Genomic DNA, 19,123 nt, shown 5'->3' on the forward strand with positions numbered 1-19,123 from the left:
TTCCCTCACGGTGCCTGGATGATAGCGACCACGTTGGGGCACCTCTGCAGGCGACCCCCAGGCCTGGAGCCCCTGGAAGAAGCTACGGTGCACAAAGATTCTTAGATCCGGAAAGGGGTGATCCACGGGTCTCGGTTCAGACGCGTGCTCTGAGGGGTCCCTGCTACGGCACCGCACGGGGTGGGAGGACGATGGAGGCCTCGCTCGCCGCGCAGGTGCAGGCGAGCCCCGACCCTGCGAGCGCCCCCTGATGGACGCAGCGTGCGGCGCGGCTCCTTTAAGCGGGGGCGGCGGGCGCGGGCGGGGCGCGGCGCAGAGTCGCTGTCGCCGCGGCCGCCGGGGTGGAGCTAGCGCGGAGCCGGTCCCGGACGCCCGAGCGCCCCGCCCCCGCGCGGGCGATGCCGAGCGGCGCGGCGGGCAGAGGGGCCCGGCGGGGCGCACAGAGGAGCGGGCCGCGGCGGTGAGCGGCGGAGCGCGGCCGCGCCATGGGCTTCCTGCACCAGCTGCAGCTGCTGCTCTGGAAGAACGTGACACTGAAGCGCCGGAGCCCGGTGAGCCCCCGCGCCCGCCCGCCAGCCGGAGGCCGCGCGCCCGGGTCCACGGCGCGCTCCCCGCGCGTACGTGAGCCGCGGGCCCGGGCCGAGCCCCCTTCCTGCAGCCCGGCTCTGCTGGTCTCCGGCCTCGGGGAGGGTCTCGGCGGTGCCAGCGCGCCGCCCGCGCCCGCTGACACTCGCGGCGCTCGGCTGAGTCACGGGCGGACGCCCTCCGCAGCGCTCGCGGGCCGGCTGCGCTGGGGGGTGGGGGTGGGGATGGGGGCTTGTGGCCCCCAGGACTCGGGCTCCCGGGAGGTCCTGGTTCCCAGGACCCAGCGCTGGCCAGGGCACTCCATCCAGCACAGAGGCTCCGTGGGCCCGGGCCCACCCCCTGTAGCCCTGCAGAGACCTGTCCATTCCCTCCCTTCACCCGCCCTCTGCCCTTGGGCAGACGCCTGAGGCCCAAGTTGGTTCCAGGCAGCCGCCACCTCCTCCTCCTCCTCTTCCTCCCCTCCGCACCTCTCCTGGCACATCTACAACCCTGGCTTCTGCCTTCTCACCACGGAGAACGACCTTGTGCCAGCCTAGGCCAGCATCCCAGCACCCTTTTGTCCTTTGGGACAAGTTCTCCCTAAGGCTGATCCACACTCTGAATCCTCCAGCCCCAGGGCTCTCTGGGATGGGTCTCTCTAAGTGGAGCTGTGACCACCAGGTTCTTCAGCACTTCCCAGGACAGCATTCCTAGGTGGGGAGCAGGGCTGGGGCATGGATGTCCTGCTGGCCCTCTGCTGCTGGTCCCTGCTCTGGCCCTGGGGAGGACAGGTGCAGCACAGGAGCTGGAGAGACCTGAGCCAGCTTGGGTTTCTGAAGCCCTTGGGATTTCCCAGCACAGGCCACAGAGTGGTGGGGGTTCTAAGGAGGAGGTTGCATCCTTTGGCCCACCCTGGGCACCAGGAACCCTTGGGTAGCACCAGCTCCTGCCTACATTCCTCCTTGAGAGGGGCTTCAAAGTACACAATGGGAAACTGGCGGACAGGCTGTACGCAGGGTGGGGTAGTCGTGGTCATTACAGCATATAGGATTCCTCTGGGCACCTGGCCCTGGCTGGGAGCCAGGGTTGGGTCCACATCCTGCCCACAGTGCCTAGGGCTGGTGGCATGGGGTCTGGAGGATTAGGCCACAGATCTAGCTATTGGGTCCCTGGGGACAGCAGGGTCGGGCTGGGTGAAGAAGGGGCAGGCTGTGGGTTCATATTAGTATTAGCCCCAGGGCATTTGTCAGAAAGCCCCCCCCCCCAGGGCTTGCGAGCAGACAATGAGATGTGGGTCTGGCCTCCACTGGGGACTCCAAGGCTCAGGGAAGGGAGCAGTAGCTTATGGGACTACCTGAGAAACAGGTGGGAAGTGCCCAGGAGAGGTCCCAGCCTGCTAGGTTGGGTTGTCTCCCCAGACCTTTCCAGATCCCCCACCCTACAGCACCCCCAGAGGCCCCTGGGCCACAGTGGAGGACCCCAGTCTGTGGCTGTGGCCAATGAGGATCTCTTTCTCCAGGAGAGCTGAGTCGTTGCTGGGCTTGCATGTGCGGCTGGGGCTGGCTAGACACCAGGCACTCACTCTTTGGATCCCCAGTTTCCCAGAAAGGGTCTTGGGCATTGGAGCTGGACTTCTGGGGCTGGGTTTGGACAGGTGGAGGCTTGGTCTTGTCTGCTGTGTGCCATGCTGGGAACAGGGGTACGCATGTGCAAACCTCAGGGTTGAGGGCAGGAATCCAGGACCTCTGCCCTGCATGCCTCCTCCTCCCAGGGACTGTACCTCAAGTCCCCTGCCTGGGATTGTGGCCTGTCCCCTCCTAGTTAGGAGATGTGGGTCCACTTGGGGCATGAGGCTGCCCATGGTGGAGGAAGGAAATCATTATCACCAGGTAGCTGGGCAAAAGGCCACAGCATCACCCTTGAGTCCCCCTGTCTTTGCCCTTGTCACAACAGTCATGAGAATTTGGGTGGGGGGTGGGCATCTGGACCCTGAGACAATGTTTACACACAGGGCTGGTCTTGGGGGAGAGAGGTTGGCCACCTTCAGGAGCCCAGGTGGGGCACCCAGGTGGTGCTGGACCTGTACCTCCTGTCCGCCAGCTAGGACTCTCCTCCTCCTGGCAGCTCATGCAGGGCCGTTGCTATAGCAATGGGGGAGGCAGCTGTGGCCTGTTGCTGCAGTTACAGTGGCAGAGGTGCCCAGTGGCCGGCAGGTGTGGGTGGGGCTGGCACCTGGCCGTGACCCCTGCTTCCAGCCACCTTTGCTCTGGGGTGCCCACAGTGCCTCCTTGGACTGTCCTGGACTCCATGTGGCTCAGGGAAGGGGTGGAGGCTGGCACAGGCTGGAGCGAGTGTGGGGTGTGGACACAGCATGGTGTTCTGGATCACAGAGCACTATTGTCCAAGCACAGTGGACACTGCTGGGGACGGGGGCCCAGCCTAGCCTCACACAACACTGCTGGAGGCCTGGTCTTTTTTGGTGTGGGGGTGAGGACAAAGGAAACTGATGCCTCTGAGAAGATCCAGGGGGGGGCAGGCCCAGGGCCCTCTGTCTTGTGGCTCTCAGGGCTGGTCTACAGGGCTCCTCAAGAACACTGGCTCTCTTGCACCCTCCCTGAGCTGGGAACCTGACAAGGAAACCTGGGCCCTGGGGTTCTCAAGCATGTTTCCCTGACCCAGAGCAGGCCCACGAGGCTCCCCTTGCAGCCTGGCTTCAGGTAGCAGGAGCTGTCAGTGAGACCACGGTGGAAGCAGTGCCTTGGCCTCAGGGCTGGGGCTGTCAGATCCTGGCCAGGTCTCCCCAGAGGCTCAGGGCCCTGGGCTTAGGTGGGCTTCCCTTACCCCAGGCCTCACTTCCCCAGGCTCTTGTGTGTGGGGGTACAGTGTGCTGCTGCAGTGGGAGGGGGTGGCCCTGGGAATGTGTGGGAGCTGCAGGCAGGAAAAGACTGTGTGTGCTACAGTGGCCTCCAAGATCCTGCCCAGGTGGCCCCGCAAGTGAGGAGGTGGATGCGTATGGGTCAGAGTGATCACTAGTTGGCTGACCTGGCCCTGCTGGCCCAAGGCTCCTCAGAGGGCCAGTGTTCCCCAGCATGGCAAGTAGAACTCAGAACAGGGACAGGAGACCTGATTTGGGGCACCAGATAATGCTTACCTCCTGGTGCCTGGAAGGGGCTGCAACCTCTGCTGGACCTGAAAAACCTGTGCAGAGCCGCAGTCCTGGCTGGGCTGGGTTGGCCTGTAGGGAGGTCAGGGATGGGTAGAGCCGACATAGGTCCCTTGTGTCCAGCCTGGGCAGGTGGTGGAGGGGAGGCCAGGCTTATGTGGTTCACCCTTTTCAGTGGGTCCTGGCCTTCGAGATCTTCATCCCACTCGTCCTCTTCTTCATCCTGCTGGGGCTGCGGCAGAAGAAGCCCACCATCTCAGTGAAGGAAGGTAAGGCAGCGGCAGGTCTGGGACACAGTGGGTGCACAGGGAGGGTCAGGTGCCCTCACTGCTTCGATTGAGCATGTGTGCTCAAATGCATGGTCCTGGCCACATCCCCTAGCTGTGCTGTGGAGGTGTGGCTGGCTGTGGCCACCGGTGGACAGCCCTGTGGCTGGCAGGCCAGGCACTCACTGTCTCCTCTGTTCTGTTTCGACCCACCTTGCCCTGCCCCTGCATGGTCTCTTGTCCTCTTCCACCGGCCGTGTGCAGTCTGTAAGTGATGGCTCAGGTAGCAGCCATGGAGGACTCTGTGGGCCTCCTGGTGCAGCTTGAGCACCCTTCCCGCTTGTATTAACAGCACCCCCTTCCCCTGGCCCAGGACTCCTGCAGAGTTCCTTCCCTGGTCAGGAAGAGCAGGCTTACAAGGCAGTGGTGGGCAGTGATGGGGTGGTAGTGGGTATTGAAAGGCCAGGCCACTGGGCCACCACTGATGTCCTGGTCAGGCTGCTGGGCGTTTCCTCATCAGGGTATCTATGGGGTCACCTGGCCATGCCTTCTAGGGGTGGGATGCCTGGGCTAACCTGGGCTGAGTCTGGGCTAGCCTGAGCTGGGGCTGGGTCAGCCTGGATGCTCTCCCTTCAAACTCCTGCAGGCACTTGCACTCATTCTGCTAACGAGCTGGCCTAGGAGGTCAGAGGTCACTGCCCAGTGGGGCTTCAGTGCTCCCCTGGGCCCTGTGGGCAGTGCCACACCTGAGTTTTAGGGGGATGTGCCAGGGCATTGTGGCTGCATGGGCAGAGGAGAGACAGACTCTGGGAGTTATAGGGGAAGGGATGGCAGGTGCCCCTTTGACCTCTGACCTGCTAGAGTCCTTTGCAGCAGAACTCTTGGCCTTAGTACAGCCAGGGGCCAGGTGTTCTGTCCTGCCACCTAACCTTTTCCTCCCTGATATCCTCTGGACCTCCCCTCTTGGCCTGTCTCCCTTCCTGACCCATGTCCCTGTCTCCTCCAGCCTTCTACACAGCGTCTCCCCTGACTTCCGCCGGCATCCTGCCTGTTATGCAGTCGCTGTGCCCAGATGGCCAGCGGGATGAGTTTGGCTTCCTACAGTATGCCAACTCCACGTGAGTGACCCCCACCCCTGGGGAGCTGGCCACTCCCCCCACCCCATCCCAGAGGGTGACGTCCCATGGTGGTGCAGGGTCACGCAGCTGCTGGAGCGCCTCAACCGTGTGGTGGAGGAAGGCAACCTGTTCGACCCAGCACGGCCCAGCCTGGGCTCGGAGCTCGAGGCCCTGCGCCATGATCTGGAGGCCCTAAGCTCAGGTCCAGGCACCTGGGAGAGCCACTTGGATAGACCTACAGGTGCGCCCTTGGGAGTGGCTGGGGGAGGGCCTCAAACCCTGCTTTGTTACTCCAGGCAGTAGCCTAGCTCTGCCCCTGGGTCCCTGCATCTGCACGGTGCTGCTACACATGCATGTGCTCTGGGGGGGGCCCCGCCAAACTGCCTGCTGTGGTTGCTGAGTCTTGGTGCTCCGCCCAGGGTAGTGCTAACCTTTCAGCTTCATCTTCCTGCCTGTCCAGTGTCCTCCTTCTCTCTGGACTCGGTGGCCAGGGACCCATGGGAACTCTGGCGTTTCCTGATGCAGAACCTCTCGCTGCCCAACAGCACGGCCCAGGCCCTCCTGGCTGCCCGTGTGGACCCGCCTAAGGTGAGATGGGGCACACATCAGCAGTGGGCACAGCACTGGCCTAGAGCCACCCCCACCTAGCCCATGCCCCCCTCCCCAGCCTGAGTTCCCCACTATGTGGGGAAGGGGGTGCAAGGGCAGCAGAGCCATCCTCAGGGCTCAACCCCCAACTGAGGCCCCTCCCTGTACCCTCAGGTCCATCGCCTGCTTTCTGGCCCTTTGTCTGCCCTGCACGGGGAGTCAGGCTTCCCCAGGGATCAGGTGCCTTGGAGCAGCCCGGGAAGCAATCCCCTACTGCGGATGGAGGTGAGGGGCCTGTCCCTGGGATGGGAGGTGTCAGCCTGCCCAGTGGGTGAGGAAAGGGCCCTCCTTGGTCATTTGCAGCACTTTCTGGGAGTTTGTGGCCGGCATGGGGATGGGGAGGAGGCAAATGGTGACATGTGTTTCCCCTACACCATGGTACCTAGAAGCCCTGGAGCTGCTATAGTGGTTGGGGCAGGGTGAGGCCGAGGCCATCTTGCCTGGTCTGCTCTTGGTTGGGGTAGAGTCCCTTTGTGGCTCCAGCTGTCCTCTGTACCTCTCCCCTCAGGAGCTGCTGCTGGCCCCTGCCTTCCTGGAGCAACTCACATGTTCCCCAGGCTCTGGGGAGCTGGGCCAGATCCTCACCATGCCTGAGGGTCAGCAGACAGCTCTTCAGGGCTACCGGGACACTATCTGCAGTGGGAAGGCTGCAGCTCGTGCCCAGCGCTTTAGTTGGTTGGCTGCTGAGCTCCGGAACCAGCTGGACATGGCCAAGATCTCCCAGCAGGTGAGGCCCTGCCTCCCAGCTGACCAGGCTAGAGGTGGTGCTGGGTCCTTGAAGTCCTGGGGAAGTTTCTGTTGTCAGGCAGTGATGGGATGGTGCTATGGCTGGGCATCTAGTGTCCCCCCAACCGTGATTCACGCACCCTGTGCCTCTCCCACCCCAGCCTCTATCTCTGGCCTGTGGTCAGCCTTCCTGCACCCCAGGCTGCAGGCCTTCCTTCCCCAGCTGTGTCCTTTGCTGGTGTGTCCTCCCTGTTCCATCTTGACTTCACCCACCCACTGGTAGCCACCCCCACCTAACCCATGCCCCCCTCCCCAGCCTGAGTTGCACTATGTGCCCCATCTTCCCCCAGCTGGGCCTGGATGCCCCCAACAGCTCCGACTCCCAGCAGCAGGCACCATCCCCTCGGAGGCTGCAGGCACTTTTAGGGGACCTGCTGGATGCCCAGAAGGTTCTGCAGGACGTGGATGTCCTGTCAGCCCTGGCTCTGCTGCTGCCCCAGGGTGCCTGCGCCGGCCGGGCCCCAGTGCCTTCAGCTGGTGGCCCGAGTGGTACAGCCAATGGCACTGGGGTGGGTGCAGGTGCAGGCTCCAACAACACAGCAGAGGAAGGCCCCCCGGCAGCGGCAGCCCCGGCCTCCACAGACACACTGCAGGGCCAGTGCTCCGCCTTTGTGCAGCTCTGGGCAGGTCTGCAGCCCATCCTGTGTGGGAACAACCGGTAGGTCAGTGGAGGGTCAGGAGGACATGTGGGACAGTGCTCCTCATGACCTGGTCCTGACACATGGCCCTCCCTCTTGACATCTCTTGGTGCCCTGCCTCACGTCTAAGCCCTGACTAGATGTCCACCCTGACTCCCTGCCCCACTCCTAAGCCCCCTGTCCAGACCACAATACCTCACCCACCCCTTATGCCCTGTCCCCTGCCTGTGCCAGCACTATTGAGCCAGAGGCGCTGCGGAGGGGCAACATGAGCTCCCTGGGCTTCACAAGCAAGGAGCAGCGGAACTTGGGACTTCTTGTGCACCTCATGACCAGCAACCCCAAAATCCTATATGCACCCGCAGGCTCCGAGGCTGACCGTGTCATCCTCAAGGTGCGCAGGTCTGGCGTGCTGGTGCGTGAGCTGTGATTTCACATGGGCAGGAGCCCAAGGCTGGGTGGCGGGCTCTGCAGGCCTGGGACTTCTGCAGAGGTGGGTCAGTAGGACGGGGCTGGTAGGGCTGCATTTCCTGCAGCTCCATGCAGGACACAGTGCACAGGCCCTGGAGCACTGATATGGAGTTCAGGGATTCAAGGGACAGAGGCATTTGGGTGCTTGGATGCCCTGGCGGGGCTGGTCTGCCTTGTGTCCCCTGTTGATTGGGGATGACTAGAGCAGGGCAGTTCTGGTGGGTGTGAGGTACCTCTGAGGATTCCCAGAGCAGCATCCTGTGGGTGGTGTGTTTGGAGCAAGATCCTGTCTGGAATAGTAGAGGTCAGGGCTGAAAATTGACCTGACAGGGTCCTGGGCACAGAGGGCTTCTAGGACAGAAGGGCAAGAGCTTCCAGGTGGGAGTGCTGCCAGAGCAGTCTTGGGCATCAGGGAAGGCCAGTCTCTTGGGGAGGTGGAGGAGCAGAGCATCCCCATGCTGCTGGGCTCCTTCCTGGAGCCCCATGCCTTCACTGTCTGCAGGCCAACGAGACTTTCGCCTTTGTGGGCAACGTGACTCACTACGCCCAGGTCTGGCTCAACATCTCTGCAGAGATCCGCAGCTTCTTGGAGCAGGGTGGTCTGCAGCAGCATCTGCACTGGCTGCGGCAGGTGCTGTGTGTGCCCGGTGGGGACAGGGAGGTGACCTGGCACGTTGTGGGGTGGGGGAGACCCTTTCTCCCTGGGATGGTAGGCTGCGGCCACCCTCTGAGCTGGCCTTCCTCCCCCAGTATGTGGAAGAGCTGCGGCAGCGCCCCGAAGCACTGAACCTGTCGTTGGAGGATCTGCCACCGGCCCTGCGCCAGGACAACTTCTCGCTGCCAAACGGCACAGCCCTCCTGCAGCAGCTGGACACGATTGACAATGCGGCCTGCGGCTGGATCCAGTTCATGTCCAAGGTTGGGTGGAGTCCGGCCGCTCGGCCCCCTCCATCCCCCCCCCACCCCGTTCTATGCCCAGGGCGGGCTCTAACGATACCTCCCCCAGGTGAGCGTGGACATCTTCAAGGGCTTTCCGGACGAGGAGAGCATAGTCAACTACACGCTCAACCAGGCCTACCAGGACAACGTCACCGTGTTTGCCAGTGAGCTGCCACCCGGCTGGGGAGTCCTAGCCTTGTTCCTCCTGTGGGCTCTTCCTCCTGCCTTACCCAGTGTCCCCTCCCGCTGCTCTGCCCGCCTTGGCCCTGTCCTTTGCCGCCCAGTCCAGCCTTCCTAAGGCTCCCCCCCACCGGCCCCTTCCTCCAGCCCCGCCCACCTCCCTGGCCCCACCCCTCGAGCCCACCTGCCGCGGTCCCCAGGTGTGATCTTCCAGACGCGCAAGGATGGCTCGCTGCCGCCGCACGTGCACTACAAGATCCGCCAGAACTCCAGCTTCACCGAGAAGACCAACGAGATCCGCCGCGCCTACTGGCGGCCGGGGCCCAACACCGGCGGCCGCTTCTACTTCCTCTACGGCTTCGTCTGGATCCAGGGTGAGGGGCCGAGCGGCCGAGGTGGGGCACACATGGGGCCACACGGGACTCAGAGGCCCCTGACGGCTGCCCCCACCCGCAGACATGATGGAGCGCGCCATCATCAACACCTTCGTGGGGCACGATGTGGTGGAGCCCGGCAACTACGTGCAGATGTTCCCCTACCCCTGCTACACGCGCGACGAGTGAGTGGCCAGCGGGCGGCTGGTGGGCCCTCAAGCCAGAGCCGCGCTCACGCCTGTGCCCTCCTGCAGCTTCCTGTTTGTCATTGAGCATATGATGCCTCTCTGCATGGTGATCTCCTGGGTGTACTCCGTGGCCATGACCATCCAGCACATAGTGGCTGAGAAGGAGCACCGCCTCAAGGAGGTGAGGGCCTGGGCACCTTCGGGCAGCCCCCACGGGGGCTGGGCTGGACAGGATGGTCCCTTTCTGTGCACTACCCCAAGGGGCCTTGCCTGCTGCCCGCCAACCACAGGTGATGAAGACCATGGGCCTCAACAACGCGGTGCACTGGGTGGCCTGGTTCATCACTGGCTTCCTGCAGCTGTCCATCTCTGTGACGGCACTCACTGCCATCCTCAAGTACGGCCAGGTGCTCATGCACAGCCATGTGCTCATCATCTGGCTCTTCCTGGCCGTGTATGCCGTGGCCACCATCATGTTCTGGTGAGCACTGGCAGGGGGAGGTCACCCAAAGTGTCATACACACCCTCTTGGGGCTGCTCTAGGCCCCACAGGGGTGTGCCGGGGGGGGCTTTGGGCACAGTGCTGAAGGTCCTATGGCCACACCTGTCAGCTTCCTGGTGTCGGTGCTGTACTCCAAGGCCAAGCTGGCCTCAGCCTGTGGTGGCATCATCTACTTCCTGAGCTACGTGCCCTACATGTATGTGGCCATCCGCGAGGAGGTGGCCCACGACAAGATCACTGCCTTTGAAAAGTGCATTGCGGTGAGGGCCCTGGGTGGATGGGACAGTTGGGGTGGGGTAGGGTGGACACAGCCCGCCACTGACACTGCTGTCTTCACAGTCCTTGATGTCCACCACAGCCTTTGGCCTGGGCTCCAAGTACTTTGCCCTGTATGAGGTGGCAGGTGTGGGCATCCAGTGGCACACATTCAGCCAGTCTCCAGTGGAAGGTGATGACTTCAACCTGCTCCTTGCTGTCACCATGCTGATGGTGGATGCAGTTGTGTACGGCGTGCTCACCTGGTACATTGAGGCTGTGCACCCAGGTACAGGCCCACCTGAGGGGGGCTGGAGGTGGGGAACCCAGCAGTGGTGGGGCCGGGTCTGTGCTTCCTCTCAAATGCAGCAGGGGCAGCTCCCTGGGTGGGCAAATGGCCCATGCAGTGGATGGTCACCCCAGGTCTTAGGTCAGCCTCCCCATCTCTCCCCAACACCCAGGCATGTATGGGCTGCCCCGGCCCTGGTACTTCCCACTGCAGAAGTCCTACTGGCTGGGCAGTGGGCGGACAGAGGCCTGGGAGTGGAGCTGGCCTTGGACACGTGCCCCCCGCCTCAGCATCATGGAGGAGGACCAGGCCTGTGCCATGGAGAGCCGGCGATTTGGTGAGGCTGGTACCAGAATGTTGGCTGGGGTGGGTGCCCTTGGGGTAATCCTCCGCCCCACTGACCCCCAGCCCTGGTGCAGAGGAGACTCGTGGAATGGAAGAAGAGCCCACGCACCTGCCCCTGGTTGTGTGTGTGGACAAGCTCACCAAGGTCTACAAGAATGACAAGAAGCTGGCCTTGAACAAGCTGAGCCTCAACCTCTACGAGAACCAGGTGGTCTCCTTCCTGGGCCACAATGGGGCAGGCAAGACCACCACCATGTGAGTAGGGACAGGGGAGCTTAATCAGGGTGGGCTCCCTGCCAGGGGTGATGGGTCATGACTCTGTCCACCACCCAGGTCCATCCTGACTGGCTTGTTCCCACCAACCTCTGGCTCGGCCACCATCTATGGGCATGACATCCGCACGGAGATGGACGAAATCCGCAAGAACCTGGGCATGTGTCCCCAGCACAATGTGCTCTTTGACCGCCTCACAGTGGAAGAGCACCTCTGGTTCTACTCACGGCTCAAGAGCATGGCGCAGGAGGAGATCCACAAGGAGATGGACAAGTGGGTGGGCACAGGGAGGGTGGGACGTGGAATCCGAGGCAGGGCTCTCCAGAGTCCCAGGCCATTGCCTTCCTATCTGGTCCCCAGGATGATCGAGGACTTGGAGCTCTCCAATAAACGGCACTCACTGGTGCAGACACTGTCGGGCGGCATGAAACGCAAGCTCTCTGTGGCCATAGCCTTTGTGGGTGGCTCCCGCGCCATCATCCTGGATGAGCCCACTGCTGGTGTGGATCCTTACGCTCGTCGGGCCATCTGGGACCTCATTCTGAAGTATAAGCCGGGTGAGTGGAAAACCAGGCTGGCATGGGCAGACATGGGTACCCCTGCCCACTCTGACCCACCCCTGACCCCAGGTCTGGACCTCCCTGCAGGCCGCACCATCCTGCTGTCCACCCATCACATGGATGAAGCTGACCTGCTGGGGGACCGCATCGCCATCATCTCCCATGGGAAGCTCAAGTGCTGTGGTTCCCCCCTCTTCCTCAAGGGCGCCTACGGCGATGGGTACCGCCTCACACTGGTCAAGCGGCCTGCTGAGCCGGGGGCACCCCAAGGTCTGTGTTGAGGCTGTCTGAGCTGGACTTGGGTCACCCCTGCCCAGGACCCCCTACCTGGGACCCCATGGTAAAGAGGTGAACCCTCACCATCACTCTATGAGGCCTGGGATGCCAGGGTCCTGGTCCCCTCCCCATCCCCCCATCTTGACCTGGTTCCCACCACGGGTCCCTCCTCCTTAGTCTCCTTGTGTCTCCCCTCCCTGCTTCATCTCCCTTCCAGAGCCAGGCCTGGCACCCAGTCCCCCAGGCCGGGCACCCCTGAGCAGCTGTTCGGAGCCCCAGGTGTCCCAGTTCATCCGAAAGCACGTGGTCTCCTGCCTCCTGGTCTCCGACACCAGCACCGAGCTCTCCTACATCCTGCCCAGTGAGGCTGCCAAGAAGGGGGCCTTCGAGCGCCTCTTCCAGGTGTGGGGCAGAGCACAGGGTTCGGATCAGGGGCCAGGCCAGTGGGGGAGGTGGGCGTACCCCTTCCCTGTGTGTCCACCTGCCTGGCCTCACTCTGCCCCTTCGCAGCACCTGGAGCACAGTCTGGATGCACTGCACTTGAGCAGCTTTGGGCTGATGGACACCACCTTGGAGGAGGTATTCCTCAAGGTGTCGGAGGAGGACCAGTCACTGGAGAACAGCGAGGCTGGTGAGAGGTCCCGGAGCTGCCGGCAGCCTATTTCACCCCACAGGGCCTTACCTGAGATATTGGGGAATCCCGGGTGGGAATGTGAGGCCAGGACTACCCAAGGTCAGCTTGTGGCACCAGAGGGTGGGCATGGTGTCACAGGTCCTGGATAGGTGTATGGGCTAGGAGCTGGGGTCATGGGTGGATAGCAGAGGCTGAGGGGCTGGGCAAGCCTTGGGGGCATCAGCCTTCAGTCTTTGCCCCCCCTCGCTGTCTCCTCCTTTGTGGCAGATGTGAAGGAGTCCAGGAAGGACGTGCTTCCCGGGGCAGAGGGCCTATTGTCCAGGGAGGGTCAGCCTGGCAACCTGGCCCAGTGCTCAGAGCTGGCCCAGTCGCAGGTGTCGCTGCAGTCTGTGTCCTCGGTGGGCTCTGCCCGTGGTGATGAGGGAGCCGGCTATGCTGATGTCTGTGGCGACTACCGCCCCCTCTTGGACAACCTGCAGGACCCAGACAACATCAGCCTGCAAGGTGTGGCCGGGAGGGCCCGGCTGGGTGGGCCCCGGGTGCTGGGCCTGCACACTCAGCCCCCTCTCTGCACAGAGGCAGAAGCGGAGGCCCTCACCCGGGTGGGCCAGGGCAGCCGCAAGCTGGAAGGCTGGTGGCTGAAGGTGCGGCAGTTCCACGGGCTCCTGGTCAAGCGCTTCCACTGTGCCCGCCGCAACTCCAAAGCTCTCTGCTCGCAGATCCTGCTGCCTGCCCTCTTCGTCTGTGTGGCCATGACTGTGGCCCTCTCTGTCCCTGAGATTGGTATGGCTGCCTGGCTCGCTGGGGGGCAGACTGGTGTGCAGCCCTGGCCTGGGTTTGGCTCCACCCTCTCCCAGGCTCCCTAGGGATGTCCCATCTGGACCCCACTGGGCCCTGGAGCTCAGACCCAAGCTTAGGCCCTCTGGGGGTTAGGAAGAGAACAGGCCTGGGCTGGCAGGCGGTTGGAACCTGCTCAGGACTCCTGCTCACCTGCCAGGTGACCTGCCCCCGCTGGTCCTGTCGCCCTCCCAGTACCACAACTATACCCAGCCCCGAGGCAACTTCATCCCCTATGCCAACGAGGAGCGCAGGGAGTATCGGTGAGGCCTGCTCCACAGGAGGCAGGGGGTGAGGGGAGACGGTGTCCCCATCCCACTCACACAGTGGCATCCCCAGGCTGCGACTGTCACCAGATGCCAGCCCCCAGCAGCTGGTGGGCACGTTCCGGCTGCCCTCCGGAGTGGGTGCCACCTGCGTGCTCAAGTCTCCCGCCAACGGCTCGCTGGGGCCCACGCTGAACCTGAGCAGCGGGGAGTCCCGCCAGCTGGCCGCGCGGTTCTTCGACAGCATGTGCCTGGAGTCCTTCACACAGGGGCTGCCCCTGTCCAACTTCGTGCCACCCCCACCCTCACCCGCCCCGTCTGACTCCCCCGTGTCCCTGGATGAGGACCCGCTCCAGGCCTGGAACACCTCCCTGCCACCCACTGTAGGACCAGGTACTGGCTCGTGGGGGCTGCTGGGCACACCGGACACCAGGGGTGTGTCTCACTGTGCCACACTGCCCACAGAGACGTGGACGTCCGCACCCTCCCTGCCACGCCTGGTGCGGGAGCCGGTCCGCTGCACTTGCTCTGCACAGGGCACCGGCTTCTCCTGCCCCAGCAGCGTGGGCGGGCACCCGCCCCAGATGCGCGTGGTCACAGGAGACATCCTAACAGACATCACAGGCCACAACGTCTCTGAGTACCTGCTCTTTACCTCTGACCGCTTCCGGCTGCACCGGTGAGCCAGGTGGGAGTGCTGTCCTGGAGGGCTGTTGGCTGCTGCCTGCCTGGCCTCACTGCCCCTCTACCCACGTGCCCAGGTATGGGGCCATCACCTTTGGCAATGTCCAGAAGTCCATCCCAGCCTCATTTGGTGCCCGGGCCCCGCCCATGGTGCGGAAGATCGCAGTGCGCAGGGTGGCCCAGGTGAGCTCTGGTCTGAGATCTCACAGTGGGCAGCTTCCATCTGAGTGCCCAGGCTCAGGGCCTCTCTGAGCCGCCCGTCCTTCCTCAGGTGCTCTACAACAACAAGGGCTACCACAGCATGCCCACCTACCTTAACAGCCTGAACAATGCCATCCTCCGCGCCAACCTGCCCAAGAGCAAGGGCAGCCCCGCGGCCTACGGTGAGCTGGGCGGTCGGGGCTGGGCGGGCTGGGGCGGAGCAGGGCTTGAAGCTGCTGTCCCTGTGTACAGGCATCACTGTCACCAACCACCCCATGAACAGGACCAGCGCCAGCCTCTCCCTGGATTACCTGTAGGTGGGGCAGGGCCGGGTGGGACAGGTGGGCAGAGCAGCCCTGAGCCAGGGCCTGAGCCCCTCCTCCCCCAGGCTGCAGGGTACAGATGTGGTCATCGCCATCTTCATCATTGTGGCCATGTCGTTCGTGCCGGCCAGCTTTGTGGTCTTCCTCGTGGCTGAGAAGTCCACCAAAGCCAAGCACCTGCAGTTCGTCAGTGGCTGCAACCCCGTCATCTACTGGTTGTCCAACTACGTTTGGGACATGGTGCGCCCTGCTCACTGCTTTCCGACCCTTGTCCCCATCCCTCGCCTGCCCATCCCCCGCCTGCCCACCCCCCCCACACCTGCCTATCCCTCACCTGCCCATCCCTCACCTGCCCTGCCTTCACAGCTCAACTACCTGGTGCCAGCCACCTGCTGCATCCTCATCCTGTTTGTGTTCGACCTGCCGGCCTACACGTCCCCCACCAACTTCCCTGCGGTGCTCTCCCTGTTCCTGCTCTATGGGTAAGGGGCAGCGTGCAGGGGTGGAGGCGGGTAGGGCCAGTGCCACCCATGACCCCGCCTGCCTGTCCACAGGTGGTCCATCACACCCATCATGTACCCGGCCTCCTTCTGGTTCGAGGTCCCCAGCTCAGCCTACGTGTTCCTCATCGTCATCAACCTCTTCATTGGCATCACGGCCACTGTGGCCACCTTCTTGCTGCAGCTTTTTGAGCATGACAAGGTAGGTGGGCAGGCAGCAGTGTGCAGTGGGGCAGGCCTGGGGGCAGCAGCACTGAGGCTTGCCTGGGCCCCTAGGACCTGAAGGTGGTCAACAGTTACCTGAAAAGCTGCTTCCTCATCTTCCCCAACTACAACCTGGGCCATGGACTCATGGAGATGGCCTACAACGAGTACATCAACGAGTACTACGCCAAGATCGGTGAGGCCCGCCTCGGGGGGGCATGGGCAGCCGTGCATCCAGCAGGCCCCAGAGCCCAGGGAGTGCAGGGTGGGGTGGCTGGGGCCCAGGCCCTGCACAGCAGCTGAGTCCACTGCCCACAGGCCAGCTGGACAAGATGAAGTCCCCATTTGAGTGGGACATTGTCACGCGTGGGCTGGTGGCCATGACAGTCGAAGGCTTTGTGGGCTTCCTTCTCACCATCATGTGCCAGTACAACTTCCTGAGACAGCCACAGTGAGTCCTGGGCAGCAGCAGGGCAGGTGGCCTGACCAGCTTGCCTACCCTGCCCTGGATGAAGCAAGAGGGGGCTGAGTGGACACTGGTGGGGATGGGTGGCCAGGGAGATGGCCTGGACAGGCACTGCCCACCCTGTCCCCACAGACGCATGCCAGTGTCCACCAAACCTGTAGAGGACGACGTGGATGTGGCCAGTGAGCGGCAGCGAGTGCTTCGTGGGGATGCTGACAATGACATGGTCAAGATTGAGAACCTGACCAAGGTGGGCCCTGGGCAGTGGGAGGGTGATAGCCCTGAGAAGAGCAGACATAGGGTAGGGGAGGCCGTGGCTTAGCAGGGCAGCGGAAGCAGGGCGGGGCCAGGCGGACTGGGCGCCTGGTTCCTCTGCCAGGTGTACAAGTCCCGGAAGATTGGCCGCATCCTGGCTGTGGACCGTCTGTGCCTGGGCGTGCGTCCTGGCGAGTGCTTTGGCCTCCTGGGTGTCAACGGAGCGGGCAAGACCAGCACCTTCAAGATGCTGACTGGTGACGAGAGCACCACAGGGGGCGAGGCCTTTGTGAACGGGCACAGGTACGCCGGGGCGCCTGTGGGGCGGGGTGCCTGTGCCTCCCAGGTGCTGATGGGCCTGCCTCTCTAGCGTGCTCAAGGAGCTGCTCCAGGTCCAGCAGAGCCTCGGCTACTGCCCGCAGTTCGACGCCCTGTTCGACGAGCTCACAGCACGTGAGCATCTGCAGTTGTACACGCGGCTGCGCGGCATACCCTGGAAGGATGAGGCGCGGGTGAGGGCCACGGGGCGGGGTGGCCGGTGGGCGCCGTGGGCGCGGTGGACGCTGATTTGAGCCTACACGGACATCTGCCTGTCAGGTAGTGAAGTGGGCTCTGGAGAAGCTAGAGCTGACCAAGTACGCGGACAAGCCGGCTGGCACCTACAGCGGCGGCAACAAACGGAAGCTATCCACTGCCATCGCGCTCATCGGGTACCCTGCCTTCATCTTCCTGGTGAGCACCGCCCTGGTCTTCTGGGTGGGGGGCCGGGTACCCCGCCTTGGTCTTCCCGGTGATGCCAGGTGGGATGCCAGTACAGTGGCTAAACCTGACTCCCATCCCAGGATGAGCCCACCACGGGCATGGACCCCAAGGCCCGGCGCTTCCTCTGGAACCTCATTCTCGACCTCATCAAGACAGGCCGTTCAGTGGTCTTGACGTCTCACAGGTAAGCTCCCCGCCCCGCCCCTTCTTGGGCCCCTCCCGTGTATACATGCGCGGTGTCTCCTGCAGCATGGAGGAGTGCGAGGCCCTGTGCACGCGCCTGGCCATCATGGTGAACGGACGCCTGCGCTGTCTGGGCAGCATCCAGCACCTGAAAAACAGGTGAGTCAAGGCAGATTGCCGGGTGCTTCTGGTGGGCTCCGCAGGGTTCCAAGCCATGGCTCTGTCCTACCAGGTTTGGGGATGGCTACATGATTACTGTGCGCACCAAGAGCAGCCAGAATGTGAAGGACGTGGTGCGGTTCTTCAACCGGAACTTCCCGGAGGCTGTGCTCAAGGTAGGCGGGGCCTCGTGGGATTGGGGGCCCTCTCCCACCCGCAGCCCTGACCTCTCTCCAACCCCACTCCAGGAGCGACACCACACCAAGGTGCAGTACCAGCTCAAGTCGGAGCACGTCTCTCTGGCCCAGGTGTTCAGCAAGATGGAGCAGGTGGTGGGCGTGCTGGGCATCGAAGACTACTCGGTCAGCCAGACCACCCTGGACAATGTGAGCAGGCTGGTGGGGGGGGCGGGGCATGCAGTGCTCGCCCAGGCCCACCCCACCCACCTGCCTGCCTCTGCCGCTAGGTGTTTGTGAACTTTGCCAAGAAACAGAGTGACAACTTGGAACAGCAAGAGACTGAGCCACCCTCAGCCCTGCAGTCCCCCCTCGGGCGCCTGCTCAGCCTGCTGCGGCCCCGACCAGCCCCCACTGAGCTTCGTGCACTGGTGACAGATGAGCCAGAGGACCTGGACACAGAGGACGAGGGCCTCATCAGCTTTGAGGAGGAGAGGGTGAGCCAGCATGCCACTGTCCTTACCCCAAGGACCTTAGGACCAGGGCAGCCAGGCTAGCTCTGCAGGGACCCATGCCACTTAGGGGGGTCAGGTTCTGGGATGGAGCGGGGAATATTGGCCATGGGGATGCCTGCTGGCCAGAGGTCAAGGCAGCAGAGAGGCACCTGTACCTTCAGGAGAGTGGACAGGGAAGATGGGACAGGCAGAGGAGAGAGACAAATGCCGAGCCTACAGCATGCTGGTGGCTCCAAGGACTCCAGAACAGAGGTGGGGAGCGGAAGGGATCAGAGCCTGTGGACAGGGGAGAGACGTGACACAGTGGCCACTCGAGTGGGCAGAGAGGCTGTGAAGGAGCCCAGGCTTGGAGAGATTGTCAGCTAGAGGTGGAAGCAGAGAGCCTCCAGGGAGCCCGGACCCCAGCCCAGAGGCCCAGCGTGAGCACCCTCAGCCCCCAGCAGGGGTGCTGGAGGACACCTCAAGCCCACCTCCCCACCAGGCCCAGCTCTCCTTCAACACGGACACCCTCTGCTGACTGTCAGCAGCCGTGTCAGGGATGCGACTGGGAACAGGAGTCAAGCGGTGGCTGAGGCCCTACCCATCCCCCTCGTGCCCACCTGCCAGGCCCTGGAGAGGGAGGTTCAGGACCAAGGGGCTTTCTGCCTCCTCCAGCTACCACCGTCCTGAGGCCTGCCCTGATTGTGCCAAAGGCTGGCCCGGCCCTGGGTTGTGCGCACCCTCACTCTGCTTTGCCTTAAACCCCGGGGTCTGGCCTGGCCCCTCTCCTTGCCCAGCTCCACCAACCCTTCTCCGCAGCAGCCGGGTCAGGCTGGCTTCCCTTCAGCTGACCCTGATGCCACAGCCGCAGGGCCACGGGCTGGGACTGTTCATCTATTTATTTTGCTTTAAGAAGGGGCTCCCTTGCCCTGCTGCCCGGCAGGAAGGTGGCCACCCATGGGAAGCTGTGGACATGGCTGGGGCTGCCTTGGCCGCTGGCAGAGTTGCAGTAATGGACAAGCTGGCCCTGCCCCCTCCAGCTGCCTTTGCTCGCCCGCCCAGCTTGGCCCCGCCCGCACCCACCTGGGGGCCGGACCTGTGCAGAGCACACAGATGTTTGTTTTCAATAAATAAGCAAAACTCA

At 63.3% G+C, this 19,123-nt stretch overlaps 1 protein-coding gene across 1 annotated transcript; it reads left to right on the forward strand.

Moving 5' to 3' along the window:
* The first annotated feature begins 403 nt into the window (after positions 1-403).
* Abca2 (ATP binding cassette subfamily A member 2) lies at positions 404-19,123 on the forward strand. The gene is made up of 48 exons (XM_046465625.2): positions 404-551; positions 3,903-3,996; positions 5,000-5,111; positions 5,189-5,352; positions 5,572-5,699; positions 5,874-5,984; positions 6,268-6,486; positions 6,836-7,203; positions 7,418-7,577; positions 8,157-8,285; positions 8,405-8,572; positions 8,661-8,757; positions 8,974-9,147; positions 9,230-9,332; positions 9,402-9,516; positions 9,626-9,816; positions 9,947-10,097; positions 10,177-10,381; positions 10,554-10,718; positions 10,801-10,981; positions 11,060-11,272; positions 11,360-11,556; positions 11,647-11,829; positions 12,053-12,237; positions 12,346-12,466; positions 12,737-12,973; positions 13,046-13,252; positions 13,467-13,569; positions 13,646-13,965; positions 14,038-14,251; positions 14,334-14,439; positions 14,528-14,639; positions 14,710-14,770; positions 14,846-15,020; positions 15,147-15,262; positions 15,335-15,482; positions 15,557-15,680; positions 15,803-15,935; positions 16,083-16,200; positions 16,330-16,508; positions 16,576-16,717; positions 16,803-16,937; positions 17,048-17,151; positions 17,217-17,309; positions 17,383-17,485; positions 17,558-17,695; positions 17,776-17,982; positions 18,482-19,123. The coding sequence occupies exons 1-48, from the start codon at positions 486-488 to the stop codon at positions 18,515-18,517; spliced, it is 7,311 nt and encodes a 2,436-aa protein (XP_046321581.1). The 5' UTR covers positions 404-485; the 3' UTR covers positions 18,518-19,123.

This window comes from Marmota monax, unplaced genomic scaffold, assembly GCF_021218885.2.
Source record: "Marmota monax isolate L192 unplaced genomic scaffold, Marmota_monax_Labrador192_F-V1.1 WCK01_AAM20220418_F8-fsc00167, whole genome shotgun sequence".
Taxonomy (NCBI): domain Eukaryota; kingdom Metazoa; phylum Chordata; class Mammalia; order Rodentia; family Sciuridae; genus Marmota; species Marmota monax.

Bases quoted from the DNA above. Each gene is read 5' to 3' on its own strand.
- Abca2 (XM_046465625.2), top strand. From the start codon at position 486: ATGGGCTTCCTGCACCAGCTGCAGCTGCTGCTCTGGAAGAACGTGACA. The intron at 3,997-4,999 runs GTAAGGCAGCGG...TGTCTCCTCCAG, and splicing joins CACCATCTCAGTGAAGGAAG to CCTTCTACACAGCGTCTCCC. The intron at 12,467-12,736 runs GTGAGAGGTCCC...CCTTTGTGGCAG, and splicing joins ACTGGAGAACAGCGAGGCTG to ATGTGAAGGAGTCCAGGAAG.